This window comes from Mauremys mutica, chromosome 10 (assembly GCF_020497125.1).
Source record: "Mauremys mutica isolate MM-2020 ecotype Southern chromosome 10, ASM2049712v1, whole genome shotgun sequence".
NCBI lineage: Eukaryota > Metazoa > Chordata > Testudines > Geoemydidae > Mauremys > Mauremys mutica.
The window spans coordinates 22274680-22294006 of NC_059081.1; the positions used below are offsets into that span (position 1 = coordinate 22274680).

The 19327-nt window shown below is 41.0% G+C and overlaps 1 protein-coding gene across 1 annotated transcript in view; it reads left to right on the forward strand.

The window, feature by feature from the left end:
• ARHGAP15 (Rho GTPase activating protein 15) overlaps positions 1-19327 on the forward strand; it is a 454296-nt gene that overhangs the window by 84245 nt on the left and 350724 nt on the right. Inside the window, exons 5-6 of the mRNA XM_045031797.1 lie at positions 2952-3039; positions 14199-14288. Coding sequence (XP_044887732.1) covers positions 2952-3039; positions 14199-14288 — 178 coding nt within the window. The remainder of the gene's footprint in view (positions 1-2951; positions 3040-14198; positions 14289-19327) is intronic.

The following is a 19327-nucleotide window of genomic DNA, read 5'->3' on the forward strand; positions in this document are numbered from 1 at the left end:
TCAATACCTGTACTCCAGTCATGACTACTATTCCACCATGTTTCTGTTATCCCTATAATATCCGGTTTCACTTCCTGCACCAGTAGCTCTAGTTCCTCCATTTTGTTACCTAGGCTCCTCGCATTAGTGTACAAACATCTTAATTTTTGCTGTTTTGGCTTCACTGACATTCTTTATCCGATTAGGCACAGACATTCTACCACCAGTATCATCTATTAGACTGGTATCTACACTACCCGTCCTCCTTATGTCCATTCTCCTACCCACGTCTGTATCCTTTCTTACTTTGTTTTCTTCCCTCTCAATGTTAAATTCTGGCGTGAAGATTACCTGGACATCTCCCAATCATCTCCCCCAAATTCCTAGTTTTAAAGCTCTCTTAATCAGTTGTGCCAGCTTCCATCCTAGAAGTCTATTTCCCTCCTTACTCAGGTGAAGTCCATCCTGAGAGAACAGTCCTCTGTCCATGAATGCTTCCCAGTGGCCATACATCCCAAAGCCCTCCTTTATAGCACCACTGTCTGAGCCGTGTGTTGTTCGCCATAATATTGTCACACCTTCTCTAGGAACAAGCAGATTCCCACTGAAGATCACCTGAGCCTTCATTTCCTTAAGCGTCTTCCCCAGTCTGGCATAGTCTCCTTTGATATGTTTCAGCGAGAATCTAGCTATATCATTGGTTCCCACATGAAGGACAATCAGCAGATTCTTGCCCGCTCCCATTAGGATCCTTTTCAGCCTCAGGTTCACATCCTGTATCTTAGCACCCAGCAGACAGCACACCCTTCTGTTCTCCGGATCAGCTCTAGTTACAGGCCTGTCTATTCTTCTCAGTAAGGAGACCCCAGTCATGTAGACCTGTCTTTTCCTGGTGACAGTGTGATTCTCCAGTCTATCCCCTGTTCACTCTGGCTGCAAGTCCTCTTGATTTCTATTGTCCTTTGCAATCCTCTGCAATCCATCCTGTATCCTCTTGGGGCTCATATTTGGTGTTGTCTCCATTGACTCTTCACCTCTTCCTATAGGACTAGCTGCTCTTCTCTTCTTCCTTACCCGCTCACCTACAGTGACCACCTGCTGTGCCCCTTCTTCATTTTCCAACTCTGCGAACCTGTTCCTGAGCTCTATTTCTCCTTCACTGGCCCGTCTTTTCCTCTGCCTGGTTCTCTTAGTCACATGCTTCCACCGTCCACTTTTCTCACCCAGCAGTCTCCCCTCAGAGTTCTTTGGTCCTGCTTCCATCTGCAAGTCTGAGCTTTTCCCTTCAGCCTCCTCATGTCTTTGCTCCATCATCCACTCAAACCCCCTTCTGAACTCGACCAGAGTTTCCACCTGCATCTCCAGTCCTCGGATCTTTTCTTCCATCAGCTCGATCAGGCGGCGCTTCATGCAGACGAAACTCTTTTCAGATACCCGCTCCAGGATCATGTACATGCCGCAGCTTCCACGTCCAGTCATCCTCATTGTGTCTTTCACTGCTGCCTCTGTATTGGTCATAGCCTTCCCACCTAAAACCTGTTAGTCCAGGAAACACAAACCAAAGCAAACCACCACCACCTACAGCAAAACAAACCCCCAATACACCCCAGAACACCACCCCCTTCCTTCACTAGCCTGTCTATTCCTCTGCCTAGGTCTCTTAGTCTTCCCCGCAGACTCCTCCTGTAAACTCCCACTGAAACTCCGCTCTTTACAGCTCTGTTTGCTGGCTCCTGTGCTGCTGCAGTTATCTATACCACTGCCTGCCTGGCTGGCTACCTTTATAGGACCCCTAAGCAGAGAAGCCCTGCCCCCTAATTAAGGCTCAGCTTCTCTCCCAGCACACTGCCCCTACCAACCTCCACACACATAACTACAAAATACAAAAACCTCCTCCAACAGAACTCCCACTGAAACTCCCCTCTTTACAGCACACTTCTGTGCACATTTTGGAATGAATAATGCTTTCTGCTAAAATTTACAACACTTTTAGGATTTGCAGTATTTTTGTCTGTGGTGTGCCCAAATTCTTGGGGATGACAATATGACCCCATAAATCACACAGAATGAAACTTAAAATTTTTATTTGAAAATATATATTTTTTTCTGTGTGACTAGTTCTGTTAATTAGGTAATGATAGTGCCATGCTTTTGAACAGCATCCATCAGAGTGATGAATATTATAATCTACTGTGTGGTTTGTAATTACCATTTTTTTGGGTGTAGTTTTCTCCAGTGTGCTGCTAGCAACCTTGAAAGAATGTGTTTGTCTCTTCTATACCTCTCCACAGAAGTTGTTGCTGTTTGTGTTTGACAAATTAAGAACTTATATATGTCGTTACACTTTCTTGTAACTTTCTTAAAATACTACTACTGTGTATCTTGATCTGCTGGAAACCTCTCTTGTTTGATTTTTTTTATTATTATTATTATTTATTATTATGGACAGGGAGAAAATGTATTGATCTTTAAATCTAGGTTCTGTGCACAGCTCAGTATACCTCACACTGATGATATGACATCTTTGCTATTCCTGTCCTGGGCCTATCTTAAATATCGATCTCCAAATGGTGCCCAATCATACAGACCCTGATGCAGTGAAATACTTAAGCACATGTGAACTTCAAGCATGTGAATAATGCCATTGATTTCAATTGGACTTCTTCATTTTGTTAAAGTTGATGGATAGGAGCAATGCTGGGCTTTAAATGTGAATTAAGGGAATTGGCCTATCAAACCCATTGGGAAAAACTCAGACATGGTGTGAACAGGTGCAACTCCATTAATATCAACAAAAGTGCACTTGTTGACACAGAGTGTGAATGTAGACCATTTTCATTTCTGAAAAAGGGTTGGAACCCAGGTCTTCAAATATGAAGTGTTATTGGCTTAATCCATGGTATTATCTTCCTCAGCCAAGATAGCTCATGCTTACTTGATCCATTAAATTTATTTCATTTTATTTTTTTAAGGAAAAACTGGTCTACTTCTTGGATCGTTCTTGCTGGTGGGAAAATAGAATTCTACAAAGAATCCAAACAGCCAGCATTGGCCAATGTGGTAGGCAGTTATCTATCTTATTGTGCTCATCTTTTCAGAAGGAATGTTACTAAATAGAAAGTTTGGCATCATCAAAATAAATAAATAAATACAATCAAACTAAGTAGCCAACCATAAGACATTGAGAACAGCTGTATGAAAATGATTCAAACTTTTAATCAGGTGGAGGGTGGGGGGAGGAATACAACTTAATGTGTCTTTTAATAAATGGTGCATTTTGAGAATAATTGCAAAGTGAGACGAATGGCGAACGACTACCCGGTAATGTGAAGGTAACACTTTAAATGAAGGTGCCATTTACAAATGCTTTATTCTTATTTATGAAATGATCACTAAATGCAGCTACTTCCTCAAATAATGTATTATAAAGCATGTTATAAAATGCATTAGTAATAAATGCTTAACAGATGATGCGATGAGAATCTGTTGCAAAGGATATTATAAGACGTAAATTGTATTAAACCAAGTGTGTGCATCTTTAATACATGAATTTCAGTTGTTATCCAGCATGCTATAAAGTGGCTTATGCATTAATAAATAATAATTAACTATTTATAAATGGCACCTTAATAAAGGGTGTTACCAAAGGGAAAAACACTGTAAGTTAGCAAAGTGATTTTTCATCTTAATATAGATGTGATACCTACCATATCCAGCTAACCTTCCAGAACATTTCTTATGACTCCTTCTAATACAGTTAATGCAATTTCTGAAGCTGTAGTTACTACAAAGTGAAATTTGCAGTACCTTTTTATTGTGCCCCAAGGAGAGGCCACTGATCTTGGTTTTCAGAGATGTGACAGTTACATTGCACAAGCAATAGTGGCATGTGTCCCTTCAGTGCTAGTTAGTGTGGAGTCTGAGCCTACAAACCTTCATATGGGCTCCAGAAAGAGAAATCAGTAAGTGTATGACACTGTGGACATAACAGCAATGGTTTGACAGAGTCCTATTGTGAAAGGTTCCCAAGGCTTGATCAAACCTGCCATACCTTATTGAAGTGATGGGTGGCCAAGAAGGTGCATTCTTTGGCAGGAGTCACAAACAATAAACGAATTTAAATGTGGCAGGTGATGAAAAGTTTTTTAGTTCTATGTTCTTAAACCACCAATATTGTTTGCCATAACCTCTTCTCTAAATGGGTACTCTTCCCTGGCCCTGCTTGCCCCTATGTGCAAAAGGTTGTTTTAAAAATAAAATAGTAAAAAAGGCTATTTTTGATCATTTCAATATCTTTTTATACTGAAATGGCTGGATGATGTCATGTTTCAGAAGCTATGCAGACAAACATTATGTATACATTAAAATTGATCTGGAATTCTGTGTATAGGATCATGTTGAGTTATAGGCTAGAAAATTATATTGGCTTAATTAAAGTGATCTGTTTTAAAAATGTATTCTGTTAGCATGTGCTTTTGGGACTGGTATCTCAGACCTGCACCTGTTGGATAACTGTCCACATCAATCCCACAGCTAGCACCAACTGATACCCTTCACAGGAATCTCAACAGAGTGGTCAAAGACTAAATGGGCAATTGTCTCACACCTGCAGATCGTCCCTCCATGTCACAGTTGCAACTCCCTGTGCTGGAACAGATAGTCGCTGTCAGCTTGATACCTTTTACAAGCAATACATTCTCCTAAAATAACTTAATATAAAATAAATAATAGAGCACCTAAGGCAAATCCAGGTTTAAAAATCAAAAGCCACCAGTTCTCATGAAAAGCCCCGTTGGGAACCTCAGCTTCTGATGGTGCCACCACAAACTTACATGGACCTGCTAACCCAGAGCCTCCTTATATTGGCTCTGTTGATATGAGCAGACAGAACCCTGAGCACTCCAGAGCGAATAAAGAGATACATCTTTGTTCCACCAGAAAACATCTTTTCTTCCCCCAGGTCTGTAATCTCCTCAGTTGACAGGACCATCCCTTGCGAGGGTGATGTATCCCCTTTTGGGGTCAAAAGGCTACAGGATAAGTCTCTTCCATCCTGTCTACTAGCTGCAACTTTTTTCTCAAGGAGCTATTGGCACCGCCGATTGAACCAGATCTGGTCTATATTGTCATCAGGAGTCTCAGAGCTACTGGAGGAACGGTCATTACCTCCTCCAAGGAGATCCATCCAGACAGGACATTGAGAACCTTCTGAAACCAACCTGCACCCAGAATGTCCCCTTGGGACTGACTGTACCCATGCCTTGGTGACCTCCGCAACCCAACTTCAAACACTCCTACTGGCCCTAATGGGGCCCATGGGACCCATACATATGATTCCCAGGGTCAGTGCTATCTAACATGGAATGCTATCTAACATTCCACCCCTCCCCTCTAAGACAGCAACCAGAGCTTCCTCCTGACCCTATAGAGTAGGAAAACTATGAGCTGGATCTGGCGGTTCCACCGGCACTGGCAACACTATCTTCCTCATCTCCGAATGAGGCAGTCACTCCAGCTGTGCTGTCCCCTCTGGATGACTGTAGTGAGGCCGAATGGCCTCCCTCTGAGCGAGAGAGCGAGGGTTCACTACACTCCCCTTGGTGGGCGGAGACTAGTCTGCTCCGCCCCCCCTCACCGGAAGTGCCAGGGCAGGGCCAGAAGTATAAGAGGAAGGCCCTGCAGCCTGGTTGGAGTGGAATCCCCAGAGGAGAAGGATGTTCCTGCTGTACTGCCATGCCCAGGAGGGGAACCTACCCCCGGATGTCCAATAGCCGCAGAAGTGGGAGACCCCGACAAGGAGTGGCCTGGACTACCAGCCGCGGTGTACCCCAAGAAGCCCTTGAAGCAAGAAGTGCCAAACCCCAGGGAAGCAGGAAGTGGCCCAGGAGCAGCCCTGGAGCAGTCGGCTGTGGAGCCAGGTGTGTCTCAGTCGGTGTGTTGCAGCTGGATCCCCGCCGACGCAGGGGCAGCCAATCCTGCCTCTGCTATGGCCCTTGGCTGGGACGCGGTGGAGTAGAGTGGGCCCATGTCCCCCTGCCACCTTACCCCAGGGTGGCCAGCTCCCTACACTGTGCAGGGGAGCTCCCACCCTGAAGAAGGAGCCTCCCTTACCAGCTCACTTATAGACTGTTGCTTTGCTGGCTGCCTGAGCCCCACCCTGGCTAAAGTGAGCCTTGAGATTGTTTGTTTGCTGGCAGCCTGAACCTCTTCAAGCAGAGGCCTGCACCAGCTCCATAGACTGTGATTGTCTTACTGGCAGCTGGAGCCCTGCCCCAGCTGAAACCAGCCTCCTGTAGCCAGTATTTAATTGCTGGCAGCTTGAGCCTCTCCAAGCCTAGGCTAAAGCCTGGCCATGACTGTCTGGTGACCAGCCCTATTGTGGGGCTGGGAACTAGAGGACCTGGGGGGGCCTTGCTCCACCTTGGGTGGAGACAAGGGCCCTAGACTGTTCTGCAGCTTCATGCCTGGGCCAGACAAGCCCGAAGGCAACCTGAACGAGTGGGGTCCCTTCAAGTGGGAGAGCGAGGGTCCACTGCAATGACCACAGCAATTTCAATGCCACACAGGGTATTGAAAGAGCTCCACATCTCCCTAGAGGAGGCCCAGGATACACAACACAAGCTTTTAGACATCCTGCAACCCATAGGGTCCAGCCAGATAATACTCCTGGTGAAGGAAGCCATAGTAGAAACAGCAAGAGCATTATGGCATACACCAGCAACATGTGCCTTTACCCCCAAGAGGGATGAGAAATGTTACTTTGTCCTGGCTAAGGGAATGGAGTTTCTTTCTGTTCACCATTCTGCGCCAAACTCCCTAGTTGTTCAGGCTGCTGTTGTCTATGTCTGATTTTCTGAATTATTCAAAGTTCCTAAATTTTAAAGACCAAATTAGCTCAGCAAGACAGAGGTCAATTTCTGACACTTAGCGATGAAGGCAAGCTCTTGGCCAGACCTGCATTACAATCTGCAGTTGATGCGACAGATGCTACTTTGAGGGCAGTGGCAACTGCCATTGTGATGCACCCTTACTCAGTTCCAAGACTCAGGGCAACCCTTACCCAGCTCCTCGGGCTCAGGGTGTAATCTTCTGTTGGTTTGCGGGGCCTTTTACCAGTGAAAGAGCCTTACACGGTAATATCCTTAACATCTATTTATTAATAAGTACCAAACCAGAATACACACACTAAGCATACAATGCTCACCTCTCCCAATAAAGCAGATAAACTGTTCTTGACTGGCCATCAAGATTAGATCATCTGGGGCTCCAGCTTCTGCACAGTGTGGTCGGCACGATGTTGAGGTCTAGCAGCTCTGATCTTGGTCGGTATCTTGAAGTTAGATTCCAAAGGACTTCCTTTTGAACCCCGGATTATATAGTTAAATTTGAGTCTTGCTTAGCTGTACCGTAACCAATCATTTTAAAATAACATACTACAAAACAGTATTTTTCACCAATTCTAGACCATTATGAACAATTCTTTAACCAATCTCCCCACCACCACCTTAGTTGATTTAAATCTTGCAAAATTAGTTATGCTCAGACAGAAACCATCCAGTTAAACAATAGAGAAGTAGAGACCGTAAAGGCAAAACAGTAAAGAAGTATAGATTTCACAATCACAACTGTTGATAAGTGATTCCTTGCCGATAGAATGCCATCAAAGAAAGTTTTCTTTAAAGGTCTTCAGATCTGTTTCTTTAGCTGGTAATGGTGGGTCCTATTAGGACGGAAGTGCCTTCTAAACAGCCCTATATTACATTGTTTTGATGCAGAAAAAGGCCTCAGCCCGCACAACAGGACACTTGGGAATTGTCAGCCACTGTTGGTGTCACCTTCATCTAGGGTGACCAGACATCCCAATTTTTATCGGGACTGTCCCGATATTTACTTGTTTGTCCTGCATCACTCCTGACCGATGTTCAGTCGGGACACGAAGTGTCTTGATATTTTGCACTCTGACGCACAGACGGAGGGGACTCGTGCCCCCAACTCAGCCCCGCACCTGCCCCAACTCCGCCCCCTCCCTGCCCCATTAGATCCCTTCCCAAATCCCTGCTCTGGCCCCGCCTCTTCCCCAACTATGCCGCATTCCTCCTCCTCCCCCCTTCATCCCAGGCTTGCACGAATCAGCTGTATGGCGGTGCAAGCACTGGGAGGGAGGGGGGAGAAGCAGGATGCGGCATCCCGCTCAGGGGAGGAGGAGGTGAGCTGGTGCGGTGAGGGGCGGGGCAGGGAGCTGCCAGTGGGTGCTCAGCCCCCACCAATTTTTCCTATGCTCCGGCAGCTCGGTTTGTTTTGTTTTTTCGCTCTGCAGGTGACCCCCTCCCACATCCCCGTCCCGTGTCCTGATACTTCATGTCTCTCATCTGGTCACCCAATCCTCACATACATGTTGGTGGCCCTCTAGCACTCCTTACCCACAACTGGAGTGCAATAAAGCCTATTTTTGCTCTGCACCAATTCAATGTTTTTATTCTCAAACTAAACTTATGTAATGTTAAATTGGCCTCAATAATACCATCCCTGGAAAAGAACACGTGGTTCACAGCTCTCGATATCAAAGATGTATACTTTCACATGGACAATCACTTTGTCCACAGAAAATTCCCTTAGTATTATGGGGGTCCTGACCACTATCAATACAGATGCTTCCATTTGTCTAGCAACTGCACCCACAATCTTCACCCAAGTGTCTCTAGTAGTAGCAGCACAGTTCAGATAAAGTGGCTTCACAGTCTTTCCATACTTAGACAACTGACTTCTCATTATCAGGACACATCTAGAAGCCCTTGCATCAGCTTAATCACTGCTTCAGCTTCTTCATCCCTAGGAGTCTGTGTGAATTTGGAAAAGTCTGTTCTGACTGTGATGCAAACTATAGAATTCATAGGAGGGACCTTAGACTCAGTCAGGTTGAGGGCTTATCTCCTCATAGACAGATTTCACAACTTGATAGACCAAGTTATGTACAACCCTCAAACATCTTTCCAGTCTTGCCTTTCTCTTGGAGCACATCATGCCATGTACTTACCTCATTCCATTCATCAGACTCCACCGCCAAACCTCCAGTGAATGGCATCCCATCTGCCAATTAGTATCTTGTCCTTTCTGAATCTCTTGATTCAGCAGTACGGTAGAGTCAAGAACCCCAGCCATGAAGCACTTGATCTCGTTGCTTGGTATTTGGATTGGCATCAAACCTAGAATGTTCCTGATCTAAAGCTCTGCAAACCATTCTTATTAATAGCAGAAAGGATTCCACCAGAAAACTTACCTAGCCAAGTTGAAACATTTCTCTCTTGAAACCATTTGCAGTAACTTTCGAGGTCCTGGCCCAACCCTCTCCTTTCTCTTTGCTGGCCTCCTCATTTTGTCACATCTCACGTCATGACACATAGACTGCACATTTCAGCGTGTGTTCCCTCTGATCTGACCATAGCCCCATACAACTCCCCTCACTCACATTACTCTTCCTCGCCCAGAAATGGTCTTTTAGGTGGTGGATCTATGGCAGCAGTACCTACCTGAAACAAAATTACAGGCATGAATTAATGTTGCTGTATGTTTGTGTATTTTGGGGACAAAACAAAAATGAGCTAGACTTTGGCTTTTGGGCTATTAGTCTGAAAGTTCAGAAATAAATCAAAAATTGGGACTGCAGATTTGAACGTTTTAATTTTTTTTGCTATACTGTCAAATATTTTACATAAAACACGGAGAAACAGTCGATGACTATCACTGCTAATTATGTCATAATCCAACATGTCAAACCCAAACCTAACGCATCAGAGAAATTTCTGCTCAAACTAGCTAAATCCAGGCAAGTTGATTCTATCTGATGCATCTAATGCAATGTTTTTGTTTTTTTAAACCCAGTCACCCTGTTATAATTTTGATAGCTGAAAAGGAATAATATAATAAACTTCATTAAGAATCATTTGTTTACTGATTTTTTTTTCAAATATTGTTTATTTCGGCAAAGGAGGAACTCAACCATTAATTAAATAATGCAATAAAGTCAATGTTCATTCATTGTAGTATGAATTTAATAACATAGCAATTTTATTTATAACAGGAAAATGATGTGATTTAACAAAAAGATAAATACTGCTTTGGATTATAAGGTTATTAATTCATTAATTCTTAAGTACTGTATATAAAGTGAAAATTTAAAATAACGATGAATCATTATAAAAAGAACAATACTTCACTGTAAAGTCACTCAGGCAACATGAGGGCGGAAATGAAAACATACACATAATCCCTCTCTTATTGCTGAAGAAGTAATGTTTATTGGCGATTTAAATATATATTTACCGTAGTTTTTAATAATAATCTAATACATAAAATTGATTATACCTATAGCCACACAGTTTACTGTGTTATTCCTTGCTTTTGTATCCCTATTGTAGACATAGGGCCTGATTCCAGATAAGCTAGTAATAAAATTATTGTTGACTTCAATGAGAGAAGGATTGGGCCCATAATTCTTTTCAGGTTAGCACTGCCATGTGGCCTCATCAGTAGTATTAATTAGAAAAAATGTTAGTGTAAAGCATAGGAGAGCTTGAGAGATGTTTGCTTAAAAAACTGTTCAAATATTAATAAAAATACAAAGGAAATGCAATGGTTTGATGAATATGCAGTTTTTGCTCCCGGTTTGATCATTCCTACTCAAAAATCTGTATTTCATACCACTTTATAGAAGTCACAAAACCTGTTGAACTCCTATTATTTTGTATTTTAAATTTATAACCTGGTCAAAAAGGATCATAGTTCCATTCCTAGCTTCTGCTTGTATCAGGCTGTCAAGAATTCCCTACGTAAAATTCTGTTTTCAAAGTTTTGTAATTTTGACCAAGAGAAGGATGAGTGCAGTTTTTTCTGAAGAGTTTATTGAACAGAGGATATTTAACACATATGCAAACTGCCTTGTAAATGCCTCCTAAATCCATATTCATGCAGAGGAAGATTTCATTGTAACAGACACTTATATCAATTTACAGTGTAACCCCCACCAACGACATTGATATAACATAAATGGTCTGACTGAAAAGCACAAAACAAGGACATTAAGTATTAGATCTCTCATGATAGCCTTAACTTACTCAGTTACAGGATGTGTTAGTTATGCCTACATGCTTATGAACCAGACTGTGGATCATACAGCACGTAGGACAACACAAGGCCATGTTGTACTTTCAGATATGTTCACGGACTTCCTGTAGATTTAAATAGGGGCCACGTGTCCACTGGAGATCCATTTTGGTAATAATGATACCTAGCTCTAACACAGTGAATTTCATCCAGAGATCTCAAAGCACTTTTCAGAGGAGGTCAGTATCATTGTTTCCATTTTACAGATGGGAAAACTGAGGCACTGTGGGATGGGGAAACTGATGGGATGGGGACACTGAGGGAGCACTGTATCCAATTCTGGGTCCCATACTTAGGAAAGATGTGGCCAAATTGGAGAGAGTCCACCGGAGAGCAACAAAAGTGAGAAAAGGCTTAGGAAACCTGACCTATGAGGAAAGGTTAAAAAAACTGGGCATATTTAGTCTTGAGAAAAGAAGACTGAGGGGGGACCTAATAGGAGTCTTCAAGTATGTTAAAGTATATAAAGAGGATAGTGCTCAGTTGTTCTCCATGTCCACTGGAGGTAGGATAAGAAGTAATGTGCTTAATCTGCAGCAAGGAAGTGTTATGTTAGATATTAGGAAAATCAGGGTAGTTAAGCTTTGGAATAGGCTTGCAAGGGAAGTTGTGAAAACCCTATCTTTGGCGTATTTTAAGAACAGATCTACATTTACATGGTTCTGCCTCAGTGCAGGGGAGTGTAATTTATTATTTTTTAGGTCCCTTCCAGCCCTACATATCTATGATTCTGTGATCTCACTGTCAAGGCGCTTTATCCTGCTCTCATCCTAAATTTTACTTTCTTCCTTTTTTTCTTATGTTCTTCCAAGATTTACTCTCCTTCATTGGTGTTTCAACCTTCCACATTTTGGTTGAGTGGGTTGTCTTTTCCTTCACCCCAGGTGTGTAAGTATTTGCAGGCACAGCCAATAACTTTGTGATTTTATCCAAAGAGAGGAAGCAGTCAAATTTGTCTGACAAAATCTGCACCAGTTCCCCAGGGAACTGCACATGGCTATTCTGTGGGAGTGCAAATCCCGCTTCTTGATGGAGTATTGTGGATGAAATCCTTGACAGGTGCTTCATAGATATTCCTGTCTCTGAGCCCCTGCTATAGATTTTACAATTGGAGTGATTGATCTGTCCCATGAATATGCTCTGTGTGTGTGTGTGTGTGTGTGTGTGTGTGTGTGTGTGTGTGTGTGTGTGTGTATATAAGTTGTGCAGTACACAAATTTGTAACTTGTACATTTCTATTAAAATATTGCTTGTAATAATAATTTGCCCTTCAAAATCTTCTATCTGAAGATCTCAAAGTGCTTAAAAAAATAAATTAAGCTTCACAACATCCTTGTGAAATTAAGCATCAATATTACCATTTTGCAGATGGAGAAATTGAGGTTTAGGGAGGTTAAGCTGCTTGTCAAAGGGTAAACAGGAATTCTGTGGCAGAGTTAGATATGGAACCTGTTAATTTCATAGCATACCACACTGAGAAATTAGATTAAAACATAAATACTCATACTGGAAAGTTGCAGCGTAACACTGCTTTATTTTTAGAATCCAGAACTTTAACACACAAGAACCCCAAAACAGAGAAAGAGAAAACAGGCTAGTCCTTATAGCAGACAGGCACAACTCAACCCCCACATTGCTTTTATGCTGGCTTTTGCAGAGTGACTCTCCTGCAGAGCCCCTGAGCCTGCAAGCAGAACCAGGAACCCTCCCTTACCCATTCTTAAAGTGACAATCCTCAATACCCCACAGAATGCACCTGTTTCTTCCAGCCTAGTGCTTTAATTGCAAGAACATCCTTCTCTTTTGAATAACATATATATTTTATTTCCCTTTTGGAAACAAGGAACAAAGACCTATTATAGAGCCTGTTACTGCCAAGGGTCCTGAGACACGGAGGTATTGTGGTTTTGCAAATTATGAGTATAATTGTAACTTCTGTCCCGAAAAATTTGCATGACTGCAAAGCTTTTGACTAGGATTTTTTACTATTTCTCTCAACACAAATTGATTTTTTTTTACTCAGTTCAAAGCAACTCTTGAAATACATGGTTTTTAGCCATTAATAACAACATCAGAGAAATTTAGTGAGCATTTTTAGGAAGCCGAAAGGTGTGATTGTGCTGGAATCTCCATGGTGCCTGCTGCCATTTGGTTTTCTTTACAACCAATGTCACCCTTAAAGTTAGAGTGGTTTAAAGTAGCTGTATGGCCTCGTGGATAGAGCACTGAACTGGGACTCAGGAGACCTGAGTTGTCTTCCCATTTATGTCTCTTCCTCCTCACCATGCCTCAGTTTACCCATCTGAAAGAGCAAAATGATACTGTCCTCATTTGTAAAGTGCTTTGAGATCAACTGATGACAAACATTATATAACTAGTTGTAGTAGTAGTAGTAGTAAAAATTAGGGACAAAAAAGATGAGTTAAGGTGATATTAACGTCACTCAGCTATTGCCCCAATCAAATGCAGAAGGAACTTTATGGAACTAATTTGTTTTAAGTATTATTGTCTAGGATGTGTAGTGGCCTGTAAGGCATTGAGTACCTCCTGAGACATACTTAGTGCATCCCAAATTTCTTGACTTTGCTGGAACTCATGGATGTGGGCATCTCATTGGATTGAGACCCTGATAACTTGGTCAGATAAAAAGATGGCTTGCTGTAGAGCTGAGGAACACCTTCTTCTACAGTCTCAGTTCTATCCAGCTGTATCAATCAGAACTAATCTATTCTGCCCAAGCAGTTTTCAGGTTCAGTGGTGCAAAGTAAGCATTAAAAAAACAAGAAATATCTAGTCATTTTTTTCTTTTGCTTTAATTAGGAAATAGCCTAATGAATTTTTAAAACAACACACACACACACACACGTAATTCCCACTGAGATCCCTGAAAAAGGGTTATATATTGTATTAAAGGGAGGATTAATAGGCCCTTCAGAGTGGTGCTAGCAACAATGCTAGAATAATCTGCCAGTTGAACTTGATTCACTCTCTTTTTATCTGGCAATTGTCCCCATTTCTGTATGTGCAATTTATACTTCTTATTTAATTTTTATTTGCAGAAAGCAGGATATAAACCAGAATGGGTGGATTTGTGTGGAGCTAACATTGAATGGACTACAGAGAAATCTAGTAGAAAGAATGTCTTTCAGGTAAGAGACAATTTGTTCATTCCATTCTCCCTTTAAGCCTTTAAGGTTAAGAACTAGGTTTTAGTTCCCTGTTTAGATATTTCAGTAACAACAGATTGATCTAATACAGCACTTGTTTCTTAAACAAATTTAAAAGCATAACTTTTATCCAGCCTCAGTTTACTATTTTTTTTCTACGCTGAAGAGTCCTGATGATGGAATCTACTAAAAACACTTGAGAACCTGTTGATTTATTGATTAATGTTCCACATTCAATTTGTTTTTAAAACTTAGCAGGTAATTGCTTTGGGTTTAAGCCTAGAATCCTTGACCTAAAGAACTTCCATAAACAGAACTTTCTCAAATTGCTTACTTAAGCTCTGATCCAGCTGAGTGTGGTTACTCTGTTTATTTTTATTACTGCTCACGGCTGTGATGACCCAGGTTCATTCCTGAGTGGAGAGGGCTAGAAGGAGAAGAACCTGGCATCCATCAGAGCCAATTCAGAAGTTTATATATTTCTCATGTGCTGATCATTTTATTTCATGGAAAACAATGTCACTTTTTTTTTTATCCACATGCCATTTAATTGAATGGCAAGATAAATGCCTTTCAGGGATGAGAAAGGCATTAATCTAGGGTTGAAATTCCAGGATCTGGATGCTAAAAAAAGGTTGTTACAACACTTCCACTATAGGGGCCCAGTCCAACACCCATTTAAATCAATGGAAAGGCTTTTGTTGATGTCATGGTAGTTGAATCAAGCGCTATAATGAGATTTTTTTTCTATCCGAGGATTTGGAATCTTATATAGGGCTTCAGTAGTGAGGATAGAATAGAGAGTTCATAGAATATCAGGGTTGGAAGGGACCTCAGAAGATCATCTAGTCTAACCCCCTGCTCAAAGCAGGGCCAATCCCCAGACAGATTTTTGCCCCAGATCCCTAAATGGCCCCCTCAAGGATTGAACTGTGAAAACGTTCCTTTCTTCAACTGTTGTTTATATATTAAATTGATTTATTTTAGTAAGGTGACTAGTGTACCTCTAGTTCATACCCTGGTTTTACAGTAAGGTTTATATAGTGTGAGTTTGGTAAATATGGGAGTCAATTAACAGTAGCCTTACAAAAGAGATGACTGTATATTTAGCTGGTAAGAGGGTATAAAATTGTGCTTAATATTTTATTTCACCAAATTGATCACTATCTGAAACTTAGATCTTGTCTACGCACAAAAGGCACTCATGACTTTTTTGCAACATTTTCCCATTTATGCTTCTGGAGTGGGGAAGAACAAGTGGAGAGGTGAGCAAAGAGTAGTAGAAGAAGAGAAATGTAACAAAATTATTTCAAATCTCAAAATAAGGTCTGAACTTTGGGTAAGGACTTAGGTCTTATTGTCATCAAACTTATTCTATCTTCCTTGTTCTCTTACTTAGAGTTTCATTGTCCCTTCAGTCTTCTCCCCTGGATCTCTGTCCTGCTCCTCATGTCATCCATGCAGAGCAGTATGTGCTGGTCTTGTGCCCCACAGCATTTAGGACACAAGAGGAGGGGAGGGTGCATTTTCAGGACATATAATGCCTGCCAGATAGAGTAAAAAATGGGTATGTCAGTTAACCAGGTTGCACGTGGCATCACTAGCAGTTATTGAATTGCTTCCAAGGTAGGAGTGGGTGTGGATTACATGCTGGAGAGAAGTAAGAGTAAACACTGCTTAGTATGCTGATGCCAAGACCTTTGAAGACTGGACTATATTGGAATTTAGGTCTTTACAACAGTGAAGCAGTGATGCTTCCACAGGTCTGCTCCAAAGCAGTGATGCTTCCATAGGTGAGCCTCAGTGATCTGTACTGGATTGGAATCCTCTCAAGGAATGGGCCATTCTGCTTCTAGCCCTGCTCTGTAGGCAAGGTCCTTTTTTAGAGCTGGCATAGTAGGCTCCATGCCATCTATCCTACAGCTACTAGTGTGACAGAATTTCGAGTGGGGATGTGACATAGCTGGCATGTGCTGAGCTCTGGGTATCTTCAGCTGGTTCAAATTCCCTCAGGGACTGTTGCCAGATTGAAAGTGTTAGAGTAGTCACCAGGCGGCTTTTACATGCAGCGGTGACTGGGGTGAGACAAAGAATCAGGGACTGTAACTGTCTTCCTGAAAGGGCTTATCTCTTACCTGCCAACTGTTAGTGCAACAGATAATTTGGACCCATTGTATCTAAAGATAAGGGGAATATTTTTGAAAGCACCTAAAGGATTTAAGACTACTGAAAGTCAATAGGACATGTGCACCTAACTCCCTTAAGTGCTTTTGCAACTATCCTCTTAAAATCTGACAGTGATTTATAAAATATGAGGTTTGACAATTCTTGGGTAATCCGTAGAGCATATTGGTAGGGTGAACAACTCAGTTTTACTCTCATTCTTGGATTTTTGTCTCCCTAAAAGTCATAAAATATAACTTTAGCTAAATTCCGCAAACCCTTACACATTAGCAGAGCTAAAGGAGATCACTGAACTATTTGAGTATGAGTATAGAGAAGAATTTAGGCTCAGTTCTCTTCTGAAACCATTAAGTCATATGTTCATAAGCACAATAACTGAGTGGGAGAGAAATCAGAGATATAAACCTAAAAGGGTGGAGCATTGTGTAGAGGATCATGGAGATATACTAGAAGTGTTTGCCAGATGGCAAGAGTTGTTTGGTACCAACAGTGGTAGCATTTTGGGAAAGGACTGAAAGGATTGGTGCTAGATGAATGCAATCAGTAGGAAGGGGAATAAAGCAAGAGTCCGGGCAGAGTTTTAAAACCAAGGAAGGTGGCTTATACTTGGATACTGAATGTGCCGGAAACACTCTTGATGTTTTATTTATTTAAAATATATAGCCATCCTTTGACTATCTACCTATTCATAGTTCCGTTGGAATGGAAAGAATCCAAAGGGCTTTGCTGGAAAACTAAATCTAGATGACTTGCATTGCTATCTGATTAGCTACATTAGCTGGCCTAACTCTGAAATTATCAGAATAAATATGATTATATGTTCAAAGCACGGCAACAAAGCATGATCGGTGCATTTTTGTTTAATTGCAAACTGAATAATAAAGCATTTATTCTTTACTAAAACAGAGCAATGTTGATTTCTGTCCATGCGCTATATTGGCTACCGAATTCTGAGTTTCATTTACCCTGGATACTCAGTCTGAGACCAAGAATTATAGTTTACAAATAGAAAATGACCACTGAGATTTTGTTTTAAAGAAAATCGAACACCCAAAGTTGCAGGAAATATGGAATTCGAATTCTAACTAGGATATGTACATGGCTTAGTAAATGCATACCAACAAAGAGATGGACTATACATAATTAATTAATATGGAATATATTATTTGGGTGGAAAAATATGAATGAATGAAATTCAGGTGGAAAAATATATAAACCTACATCAAATGAAATTCAGGCAGGGAGGTTTGGGGTTGGATTCTGACCTTGCACATGTTTAACTTCACTGTTTTTAATGGAGTTATTCCTTTTCTAAACTAAGGTAAATCTGATCAGAACAAGGCCTAATTAATTTAAAATGTGTGCACATTATCTATTTCTGTGCATTTTAAACACGCCAGTTTCATCAAATAGTGCATAGCAGTGTCCTGCAATATGATTTACCTTTGTTTATTTTGTTGATGATATAGCGCTTGTAAACAGAACTACTTTGAAGCAATTTCAACAGAATCTGAGCAAACAGAGCAATTTGCAGTGAGATACTGTAGTGTTCTCTATGGTTAACTGATGTGATGCACTAGGTCTTCATCAGAGACGTGGTGAATAAAAGAAGATTTATGTTCAAATCACATGCTTTAAACATTTCTGCTAAGTGCTAGTTTGCTCTTTGGTATTTAGCCTGAAATTTAAAGCATTGAGGATTAAAAGGATTACAACATAATCTTAAATAATCCTAAGTGTCATTTACAGAGAGATGGTTGTAATAACTAAATAAAACCATGTTAAGGGATGGCAGTATTGTCAATCAGCAACTGGAACAGAAAGAGTGCCTCTGTCATCCCGTCGTTCTCCTTTCTCTCTTTTACTTAGTTCAATTTTGCATCAGATAGGCACATCTTGATGTGAGCTATAGCTGAAGAAAATAACAACATGATGGAATGCTTTGCAGCCAGCACTAATATGGTAACTGAGGCATTAGTAACTAGATTAGTGAAAAAATGTTCTCGATGCTCAATGTTGTGTGCTTGTGGAGAACTTTTCAGAATAGGGTTTATCCATGTCTCCTGCTTCGCTCATGCTCTTCCTCCTCACGCGTAAACCAAACCACCCTTTTTGAGTTTAAAATTATGACAAGACTCTTGGGAGGAAGTTGCAGTGTTCATTTGACCTTAATATACCTGTGGCTCCACAATGCTAAGGTTTCATTAATACAAAATCCTGCAGCAATGGAATGACTTGTAGGGGGATTTCTTTTTGGTTGATTAAAAAAAAAAGTCAGTGTTAAAAAAGTTGCTATTCAGTATATTCATGAATTAGTAAGCAGCTTCATTCCCCTAATAGCTTCATTCATTTAACAAACAGTCATTATTTCATTTCATTGGTGTTTCTGTTCATTTTCCAAGTTCATTTGTTTATAAAGGTTTTGTTACATAAATTACAGAGACTGATACACAGGCTTTTGCCACAGCCTTAATGTGATATTGACTTTAATTTCAAAAGGCTGTGGCTCTGTCAGTTTACTCATATTCATAAAATTCTAACATATAAAAGCCTAGAAAACAAGGCAAGAAATCTAGTGAAAAATACTAGAAAGTTCTGTATTTTGGTTGAAAATATAGTTGCACCTAGACCTAATGTAAAAGATTATCCTACAGCTAGTAAGCATATAACATGCCTGATTCTGATCTCAGAGCAACTTCATTATCTTCAGTGGAGTTATTCCAGATTTACACCAAGATCAGAATCTGACCCATACATTTTCTGTTCTCTTCTGTACAATACAGGTTCTTAAATAGCCCTCATCACCATAATACCTGAGTGTATTCCAGTAGTGCATT